The sequence below is a fragment of the Poecilia latipinna genome, unplaced genomic scaffold (genome assembly GCF_001443285.1).
Source record: "Poecilia latipinna isolate Pla-1442-1.1 unplaced genomic scaffold, P_latipinna-1.0 Scaffold61, whole genome shotgun sequence".
NCBI lineage: Eukaryota > Metazoa > Chordata > Actinopteri > Cyprinodontiformes > Poeciliidae > Poecilia > Poecilia latipinna.
The window spans coordinates 57,500-68,551 of NW_015112677.1; the positions used below are offsets into that span (position 1 = coordinate 57,500).

Here is an 11,052-nt window from a genome sequence, read left to right on the forward strand (position 1 = left end):
TAGAGGTTTCTAATTAGCCTGTCAGGATTTTGTTTTGTGTTGTTGTAACTTGAGCATCTGGCTGCTTCTACAGTTGCTTCATGATCCTTAAATTACATTTTGCTTTTAAACACTGAATGTATTTTAAAGGCTAGTTAAGACTTATCAAATTAGAAACTACATGCATTACAGATAATCACAACTGTGTGCTAAATAAAGACCCAACCCCACTCAAAATGTATTAAGGTTGCATCAAGACCCCATTTAGAGGTAGTCTGCAATGAATTTGTCCAGGTTAATAATCAGTCTGATTTCAGATGTTTTTTATGTTTTATTTCAATTGCAGTTTTCTCAAAATGTGTTTTTAAACAGCTTTTAAAAACTGCTTTAATCACTTAAATCACTGAAGATTAATTTTTTTAATATATGCAACCAAAATAAATGTAGTTGTTTCAGTTGTACTGACAACAGCTAAAAGCCTGTTGAAGATTCATGTCATTTTAATGCTAAACCTGCTATGCTGAACTTACCAGTATGGTGGGAAAGAATGGCAGAAAAGTTAAATGTGTTGGTAGCATTTCTTATGTAATTAAATGCTTGTAATTTTACAGAAACATGAATAAATCTACTCGCGCTTCTCTTGTTTGCTCAGTTAACTCTTTGCTTCAGGCTAAATGTTTGCAAATAGAAAAAGTTACTAAGGTCAAGTCTGCAGCTGCTCGAAAGGATGTTTATGGCAACCATAGATGCATGGTGAAATAAGAAATGTGAGCAGAGCTTTTATAAATAAATGTTGTGAACATTGTTTTTTTAATAGTAGTTGAAGATGTATTTTATTGTGTTGTCATGGTACCAATATTTATAAATTTCTTATTATTGGTAAAAATGTATATATAATACAGGTAGAATAAAAGGTTTCCAACTTAATTTGTTTTAATATACATGCCTATAAATTATTTAATAGCAAATCTAAATGTAAATACAAAGAAATGTTTATTGAAAAACACTGAGACACGGCCAGCACTCCTGTAATAATCAATCTCCGTTTCACCTCCTGCACCATGTCACATGGTTCATGGCTTTGGATGAGGGTTTAAGATTTTAGAGTATCTTCACATCCTAATAGTCACAAAAATCGTCAAACATTTTCACACTGATGATTCTCTGCTCATCTACTGGTGAGAAAAGGCGCTCATGAGCCATAAGTCTACACTGATAATAGGACACACATGAGCTGCTGGATTATGTGGATGTTCTACTGATAAATTCCTGGTTTTAAACCGTCTTTTCTCAGCCATCTACCTGTGCAAGCGGACCATGCAGAATAAGACGAGGCTGGAGCTGGCAGATTATGAGGCAGTAAGTGCAGAAACGCTCTTTTAAGTTATAACTATTTTTGTTTTGAGCAACCTTTAGGCAGGTGGACTTTACCCCTCAGAGTTTGAATCTTGGTTTTATTATTTATTCCCAACAGGAGAACTTGGCCAGACTACAGAGGGCTTTTGCAAGAAAGTGGGAGTTTATCTACATGCAGGCTGAGGCGCAGGTCAAGTAAGTTTTGTCACCAAGTCGGCACATGAATATAACATCCATGAACTTCAGTTATTTACAGTAGAAATAGACAAATAGACATTAGGAGCAAGAAGAAATTATCAAGTATTTTCACAATTTGTCCGTATTGACAAAAAACACAATAGGAAATACACTTTCGAACAATCTTTAAAATACCTTACCCATTTAGCATGAAGGTGAAAAACACAAGTTGTGCCAAAGGCTGGAAAATTTCACAGATTTTATCAAAAAATTTTGAGCTGTTTTCTCTTCAAATATAACTAAAACTATCTTTAAACAAGCACTGGAAATATTCCACACACCAATAAGGCAATGATAATAACGTTGCAAAAGGATTCTATGGATTTAAAGAAGTTAGAACATCACACCACTGATTTGTTCAACCTATATTTGCATCTCCTGATTGCAAATGTTTAGATTTAAGCACACAGTGAGGATTCGTAACTATAGTATGTGAAAAAGTAAAGTGATCTTTACTTCAGTAATTGTACATGAAACAATACAATAATGCAGTTTTTTAACCTACACAATTTTCAGTTTTAAAAACTAAAACAATTTAAAATAATCCTTATTCTCATCACTATTCCTCTTCCATATCCTTGAGTTCTGACTTGACTCTTTGATGGAATGAGGATAAGATGGAAGTTTTGTTTCCCACTGTGTCTCGTCTCACTTGCAGGATCGACAGAAAAAAGGATAAAACTGAGAGGAAGATCCTTGACAGCCAGGAGAGAGCCTTCTGGGACGTCCACAGACCAGTGGTGAATCTTCTTTTGACCAACTTATCCATTATCTGCAGACTCCAATTACAAACTTTACACTGTATCATTGCAGAAACTCCTCAGGTGCTGCATGCACTGCCCTTATTGACAGAAAAGAACATTTTATGTTTGTTTTCCTTCAGCCTGGATGTGTTAACACCACAGAAATGGACATAAGGAAATGCAGACGCATGAAGAATCCTCATCGAGTTAAGAAGGTACGAAGGAAAGCGTCTTTACACACAAATACTTCAGATAAATTTTAGTTAAATTGTAGTTTTTTGCATGTGCACACCCTGTGACCGAAGATCATTTCTCACATTTTGATATTTTTCCAGGAACCAAGTCTGTTTGGTGGTGCAATTCAAACAGAGCTCAAATCAGATGGTTGATTTTTGATGATCTTTCTGCTTTATTGCAAAAGTGCTTCCATCTTTAAATTCTTAAGGAAAGGGCGCTAAAGGTGGTGCTAGCCCAAGACGGCACTTATGTAAAAAAATACCCCACTAGCAATGTGAGAACACTCAAGTGCACATTTAATCAAATAACCTGCTTAGCTGTCTTTTTTTGTTTTATATATATGTATATGATCCAGTCAGTGTACGGTGTGGTGGAGGAGGGAACGCAGGCACAGAGTCCCATACACACTTCGTTACACCACTGCCGAAAAGGGACGAAAGAGGATGTAGAAAAAGAGGTAAGACTTTCTGCAAAATGGTGTTGGTGACATAATGGATACTCCTTCATCCTGCGTGGCTTTTTATCACAGGAAGTGTTGTGTTTCATGAAACGGTAACACAAACCAGAGATGGTCGCTCTCAGTAAAATCAAAACCATCTTAGTTATTAATCATACAAATAAATAAACAGAACTTTTTCTTTACAGATCTTATTTCTGAACACCCAGCTCGATCGTCACTGTTTGAAAATGTCCAAAGTTGCTGAAAGGTAAAGAAACGTACCCCTCACAGACATAAAAACAGATATTAAAGAGCTTAGCCAGGTTTTTACAGTCTGCAGTTTCAAGGTGACTTCAGCTTTCCTCAGTAGGGAGCCAGTTTTAGTAAGTTTTTCTTATTTTCTGAATATTTGTATTCATTGAGCATATGCTATTTTCTTCTGTTACAACAGATCATTTAAAATTTTGATGCTCCAGCTCTTCCTTTGGTGACTGCAGTTATGTGCAGTAAAAAGAGGGAGAAAATAAACCTTTAGACGTGTTTATGATACTTGTGGGATAAAAGTTAGAGACTGCTACTACATCTCTAATGGTGCTACTTCTGCTTCCACAATTAATTTGCGAATTCAGTTTTGAAAGCGAAATGTTTCTTTTTTTATTTTAGAGAAAATTGTAAGAATATCCAGAATGGGTTGGTTACAGTGACACAAGACGGACACTTATTCTGAAGTCATTATTACTTTGTGAAGTTATTTTTTCATAAATAGTTGATAACAGAGGAGTGCTATCAGAGATTCTTGTACATTTTCTATTTATTTTAATTTTCCTTCAAGTGACACTACTGTGTTTTACATCTGCATTAACCACGTTTGTACATATATGCTTTTTAAGGAAGGAGTTCAAGATTTGATTTTAGTATCTTGCCAAATATGACACGACATAACACAGTGGGAGTTTAGTAACCGTATCAGTGTTTTATGATCTCCTCCTTTTGTGTTAACCCATGTGTGTTTTTTTTGTACACCAGCCTGATAACCTACACAGAGCAGTTCATGGAGTATGACCCGTTTGTAACCACACCAGAACCATCTAATCCTTGGACCAGTGATGACCCCAGCCTGTGGGACCTGGAGATGAGGTACAAAAGCAGAAACATCAGATTTTGCTTAAAGGCATTTAGTATTCACAGAAACTCGGAAAAAACGGTTTAATACATCTGTATGTTTCATATTCAGATGTTTAAATTTAGGTTTTAAATTAACCAAAAGAATTGAAACTGAACTATTTTTTTTATGATGAATAACTCAAAATGAATTAGACAGAGCTCCTAATACTAAAGTCATTTTAAAAAACCATCTCAAACATGTGGGGTTTCTAAGTAAAATTGTTTTTTCAAAATAATAAAACATCAGAAGATGGTGTTGGAGCTCTTCAAACCATAATCTAAATTCAATATTTAGTGCCCACGCTATTGCAAAGACCTAGTGAAAGGCACAAAGCCTTTGTTTGAAATGATAAAGTTTTACCACTGTAAACCTTTGATGAATGTACAGCACCTGTAAAAAAAATTTAAAAAAATTTTTATGTTGCATTTTTGCTTTTTCAATTCATTAAATGCTATTTGTGTATTTTATTGAACATGATTGAATTGCAGGATAAAAGGTAAAATGCCAGAGGGGGTGAAAACCTCAGATTGTCTTGATGTAGCTGAACGACGTCACGTTGGAGTAATTTACCTTCTATCTAGAACAGAATAGGAATAAACAAGCAACTAGAATATAGAAATACAATGTATGTGCAGCTATGAATAGCACAATACCTATTGTACCAAGAATAGCATTGGATAAGCTAATGAATCTTACACTTGAAATAAAATGCACTCAAATGCTTGTATGTATTTACTATGTGTCCAGATGTATTTATTCAGACTCTCTTGTTTAAATTGTTTTTGTTGCTTCATCTGACTTATCAAAGATGTTGCTTTCTGTTCCAGCAATTCACAAAGCCATGTGATGCTACCGATAGTTTGCTGAATTATTAATGAAAGACACAGGAAATGTAGTGGGTGAACATTACTCTCAACAAGTTGAACTGTGCTCTGAACTTCTGGCCTCACTGAGTAATGAAGGAATTAATTAGAGCAGACACATAATCATGAAACCTAATGCATCTTAATAATTCATCCAAATCGATTAAAATTCTGCACAGGACAATATGAATCACATCTAAGCAATGTGATTCCTGATGAACGTTGTCATGTGGAGCTTTGCAGTCACTAATATTCCATCAGCACTAAACCTTTGTCACAATACAAACACATTTTTCAACTTGAATTTTTTCCGAATACCCAACACTCAACCTTTTCTTTCAGATATCTTCTTCTTCTCTACCCCACTTTTTTATTAATCTGTTTTTTTAAAAGATGGATAAAGTCTTTAAACTATTTTCATTTTCTCTCCACCCTCTCTCGTCTCTCCTAGCAAAGAACCGAGTCAGCAGAGGGTGAAGAAGTGGGGTTTCTCCCTGGAGGAGGCTCTGAAGGATCCGGCAGGACAGGATCTGTTCCTCAAGTTCCTAGAATCGGAGTTTAGCTCAGAAAACCTGAGGTGAGTCAAAACATTGGTAAGGAATTTGTGGCCCAGCTTTACTTAGAAATTGAATTGAGTTGAGCTTTATCATGATTAAATATTAATAATTTGCAAATCAAAGTACTGATTGAAAATCTTTGGTGAACCATTAATATACTATGTTGATGATATTCTGCTTTTACTTTGATTGGATCATTGTCTTGAAAGATGAAATTTTGTCAGGCTTCAGGTATGAGAGAGATTTGATTACATTTAGAGTCATTATGATGAATTTAATCACTGTAAGTTGACTGAGTTTACAGTAGAAGTTGCTTGTATTGGTTTACATGACCAATGGTTGTGCCGTTTGTTAAAATGTTCTCATAACGTTGGTGTGAGCACACACTCTTGGGACAAATGGATAATTGTCTTGAGTTCCCAATTGTGAATAATCCTTGTTGCATTCTTCTGTATTTAAAAATAAACATCAACGGCTCTAAATATTCTGGAGCTCCAAAACTTCAGCCTTTAGAGAACAACTCGGCCTCAATGGCGCTGATAGTCATCTGAAGAGCAGCTCCTCGCTGAAGTACAGTGGAAGAAGTAGAGCTCATTTTTTCATACTGTTTTTGCACATTGGCATTAAGATTGTGTTAGTTGTTGTTTTTTTCCACTCGGAGTGTGTCTTCACCTCCATGTTAATGAATGCGTTAATTTCAGAGTAGCTGTTTATTGATTTGCAGAGAAAATATTAAATTCATCCCTCATTTAGGCATAAGGATTTACACACAACATAACGCTTCGCCTTTCATGCCCTCACAGCAGCAATAAATGTTTGTGTTTTTGTAGCGTTAGTTGGAGGGAAGGAGTGGTAGAGATGAACTACTCCAGTTGGGGATGTTGATGCCTCTGAGCCTGATAAAACCCAGAGATGCACACACAGCAAGATGGAGAGGAGCGATATAGACCTGTTCAACCATCAGCGGTCCCACAAGAATTCAGACTCCAGCCTCTAAACCCTTAATTGTGTTTGGTTTTATGAGGGAACTTTTGGAGCATTTCTGGAGAAACTGAGAGTGAATCAGAAAAGTAGACCCCAGAGGTGTTTCTCTCTATCTGTGGACTTGCTAAGGCCGTCCACAGATCAATAGAGAGAAAAAAATGATATTAGAGGTAGTCATCCTGTGGCTTTGAGATACAGCAGTTGATTAACGGTCTTAATTGCTTGGAAGTTTGTGGAAGTTTTAGAAAAATATATGCTCTAAACACATTTGTTCTCATGTTATTTTAAATATATTTAACTGATTAGTCTGAAACAAACAAACAAAATCATTGTAAAGTTCTTTGACATTTTACAGTAGAAATGAGTACAGCTGGCATTGCAAAAACAGAAATGTCCATGTTTTAAAGGAGAATACAGATCCTTACCTTAACACTGACATGTCTAAAAGGCTGCCAGTGTTTCAGAATCTACTATGTTCCAATGCAGAGTGTTGAGAAAAATGATTATTTTTAGTGTTTAATACAGTTTAATCTTTTTGAACAAATCTTTAAACTTTGAACAGGTTTCTGTTAGTGATTTGGAATTAAACTATGGCTGGGTAAGTATTCCAAGGAAAATGGGGTGATCTGTAGAGCTTCTCCTTGGACCCCTGTGGTTGTAACACATAGGACAGGAGGCCATGGATTAACATATGCAGGAAGGTAGAGGCCAGTATCATTTAAATTACCTTGGGAAACAGGACCTTGCCGAGTTCACAGGAGATCAGAACCCTTCTGTGAACATCTGGGTTGTGTGAACATTTTAAACCACTAACATTTACCTTACAAGATATTTTTCTTAGTTATAGATAGCATGCTCTGACTGAAAACTGTATTATTTCTGACTGTTAGAATTAAATGAAATGTTTTGTTTAGTATTAGAAAATTACTCAGGATTTATGCTAAATGGGGTTTTGGAAAATGATTGTGTTAACTTGTATACTTAGGATTGAATATTATGTTTCATAGGTTAGAAAAAGGAATTGTACCTCATTTTGTTCTGTTGATTTTATGTGTTATTTTTGGTTTAAGGCAGGACTCAATCTTTTGGGGTGCTGAGTGCAGAAGAGCAAAACTGGGTTTGTTAACATAAACTTTCCTTAAACTAATTACAGAATTTAAGTTTGTTCCTGAGAATTTATGTAGGGAGAGATAGCGGGAGAGACTCCGGCTTTCACACATATCTGTGAAATCCTTTTCTCTGTATATCTTTTATTTAGATGGTTTTAAAACCACAGGAGTTCAGGATGAGGCTCTCCTCTTCGTTTGTTAAACAAAAGAGCAAATGGCCTTTGTTCACAGCAGTAAATTAGGGGAAGTTCTAAGTTTTTCTGAGTGTCCAAGGTAGCTTCCAGTTGGTCAAGCGGAGGTACGCCTTAATTGAATATATTAAAAAGGAAAGACACACCTACATTATAAAAGTTCGCGACCTGGAGTAAGAAGTCAGATTGCTGCCACTATTTTGCCTTTTTTGCACCAGCTCTCTCCAAAGACGCGTCTTTGCCTTTTCTTTTTATCTTTTTGTCTCAGGTAATGAATGTATGTCTCTGTTGTTCTGCAGTTTTGTTGTTAATTCATAAGTTGTTTCTTATTGGATTAATTCTGTGACGTCAACACGCATTGTTGTTTTCCTTGTGCCTACACGTGGCTCGCCGAGAGGACCTGGGATCCAGAGGAAGAGAGAGAGCCAACTGTTTTCTAAAGTTAACTATTTTAGATATTTTCTTCCTTAACAAGAGGTTGAAAGCTCAAAATTATATAACAGAGCCACTATCTTCTAAAACTCTAGCTCCTTCTCACTTTCTTGCAGCCTGAATGAACCACAGGCATGTTTTGGCGTAATATGATACAGTTTCCTTAAATCTCTGTCCTTCCTCTGGCTTTATATTATTGCGGCAGGACGTGGGGATAAAAATACATGGTCTTTATTTCAAGATGGCTTGACTGTTACAATGCACTTTGTTGGTATCAGTCAAGCATCACGTCTTCAAGTTGCTCAAAATGTTGCTGCCTGTATTTTAACTGGTCCACACAGACATGAGCACACCTCACCTGTCATGTCCTCCTTTCACTGGCTTCCTTTATATTACAGAGCTCATTTCAAAGTGCTGAGGTCGTCTGACCAGCTGCTTTTAGTTGTTCTCAAAACTAGGCGGAAATCGGCTTCTTAACTTTATGCCTTTAAATATTAGATGGGCATCTTCACTTCCTGTTTATAAGTCTCTTATGAAATACATCCTGTTTTGCAACAGCTTTTTTGACCCAGCGTGAATTGATGTTTTTTATTGTCTGTTTGTGATTTGATTTTTATTCTTTATTTTGTCTTTTCTTTATACAGGGAAAATGTCTGTTTTTTTTTGTTTTTTTTAAAGTGCTTTATAAATAAAATGTATTTGAATTAAACACCTTATTGATTCTAATAGTTAAATTTGAGTCTTCATACTGCAGTATCATCCAGACTAAAGGGTTATTTGGCTCTGGAGCTTTTTCATATGGTGCATTTACCGGTATCACATAATTCATTTCATAATTTTCATCAAGCTTCAAAGTGGCTGATCAGTGATCTGCAAATTGTTTTCAGGCATCTCTAAGTATTTTCTAAATGAAATACGTTACAAAAACACATTTAAAAGCAAGAGGCTTTTATATAACTTCTCTTTTCCACTTTTTTCACCTGACCAATATGTCTGGTAGCAGCAGCAGCAGCAGCTCTAAAGCCTAAAACACACAATAAACACCAATCGCCTAAATGAAAGCGATGTAGACCTGACTCAGTCTCAAGATTTAATATAAAGGTGCTCCTGAGAGAACAGCCTCACAACGCGCATTAAAGTACACCCAGAGCCCGACAGGAGTTTAAATCGACTTTCTGAGCTTCGGTTTAGAGCAAGGCATTAAATGAAGAAGGTTCAGCACAACAACTACCAGGTGAAGAGGCAAAGGCTGATAATGACTGACAAGCGAATGCAGAGCAAGACAAAGTGTTAAGTTGCTCACCCTTGAAATGTCCAGTTTGCTACTCAGAGAACACAAAGGCAACAACAAGGACACACTCATAAATCACTCGAAACGTGGGGTTTACCTCTTCATTTGTTCAGATTTGAAGTAAAGGACTTTTATGACTTAAGGAAGAAATACAGATTAATTGAAGGAAAAAACTTTACTTTTGATTAAAGAGTTCAAGTAGTTGATGATTAGCATCTTCTATTCCCCTTGGTCTTCACTTTGGATTTTGAAAAAAGTACAAACTTTTGTTCAACATCTGTCAAAAGCAGCTTTAAGATAACGATAAAATAAACAAACTTGACCAAATTATCCTCTTCATCTTTTGTGATTTGCATCGCAGGTTCTGGCTGGCAGTGCAGGGTCTGAAGAAGGTCCCCCAGCAGGATGTTGTGCAGAGGGTGCAGGACATCTGGGCCGAGTTTCTGGCAGAGGGCGCACCCAGCTCCATCAACCTGGACTCGCATAGCTATGAAATCACCAGCCAGAACCTGAAGGACCCTGGGCGGTACAGCTATGAGGACGCCCAGGTAGGAAGAAAACAGAAAACTTGTAAAACACACAGAATATTTACTTGTTTTGGAAGTGGCACATTAACCAGATAAATAAAACAAATATCATGTAAACAAGGTGCATTACTCATTGTAAAGTTTTTTTAAACTGAGCTTCTCTCATGTTCCTGTGCAGCACAGGACAGAAAAACTCATCAAGCCAATTGATCCACTGATGGTTGAGACAGAGCTCTTCTGCATACTGATGTAAATCAAAGAATGGAAATGTCAATTTGTGACTTTTTTCAGCATGTCTGGTAAAGCAGACCTTAGTTTACATTTAACAATGTTGAGCAGTGCCTCTGGATTCTTTTAAAAAATATTTCAAATCAGACAAAAGTGGATCTGAAAGGTCCTGTGATCTTTGTAATATATTTAAAACAGATTTGTTCAAATGATTCATGTCAGATGTGTTTTCAAAGGATACTTTCTACAACATTGTCTGCCTGATTTGTCTGTCTTGCATGCTTCACCAGAGTTAATGAATTTCAGTTTGTATTGTGTAGTAATTTCTAGATAATATGCCTTTCTGAGAAATGGGTGAACCACTGAGTGGGGGGAGAAATATTTGAGGTTGTCTATCAAATTTCATTTCATGGTACAGATTCATAAAGGAAGACTTTAATAATGTTTACCCTACTGCTTCTTGCTTGGCAGTGCACTGAAACCTTCTTTACCCTGCAGAAATCCTGTTAAATTTCTCTTCTGACTTGGCCAGTTTTGTTTCTTGTTTAGTTATTGGCTTGGTGGTGTATTACCCACACCAGAGTTTGTGGTAAAGATATTTTCTTTCATTCTCTGTTTCCTGTTTTTTTTTTTTTTTTTTTTTTTTTTTGGACCCAATTTATAAAATGATAAAAAGGGACACCTATCCCCGTTTCCCCCGCCCCAATGTCCACA

At 36.3% G+C, this 11,052-nt stretch overlaps 1 protein-coding gene across 1 annotated transcript in view; it reads left to right on the forward strand.

Annotated features, from left to right (window-relative positions):
* The window catches only part of LOC106962627 (regulator of G-protein signaling 6-like), a 71,680-nt gene that overhangs the window by 53,867 nt on the left and 6,761 nt on the right, over positions 1-11,052 (forward strand). The window contains exons 6-14 of the mRNA XM_015057165.1: positions 1,274-1,338; positions 1,454-1,530; positions 2,231-2,312; positions 2,456-2,530; positions 2,908-3,009; positions 3,198-3,259; positions 4,018-4,128; positions 5,471-5,596; positions 9,945-10,131. Of these exons, the coding sequence (XP_014912651.1) occupies positions 1,274-1,338; positions 1,454-1,530; positions 2,231-2,312; positions 2,456-2,530; positions 2,908-3,009; positions 3,198-3,259; positions 4,018-4,128; positions 5,471-5,596; positions 9,945-10,131 (887 nt within the window). The remainder of the gene's footprint in view (positions 1-1,273; positions 1,339-1,453; positions 1,531-2,230; positions 2,313-2,455; positions 2,531-2,907; positions 3,010-3,197; positions 3,260-4,017; positions 4,129-5,470; positions 5,597-9,944; positions 10,132-11,052) is intronic.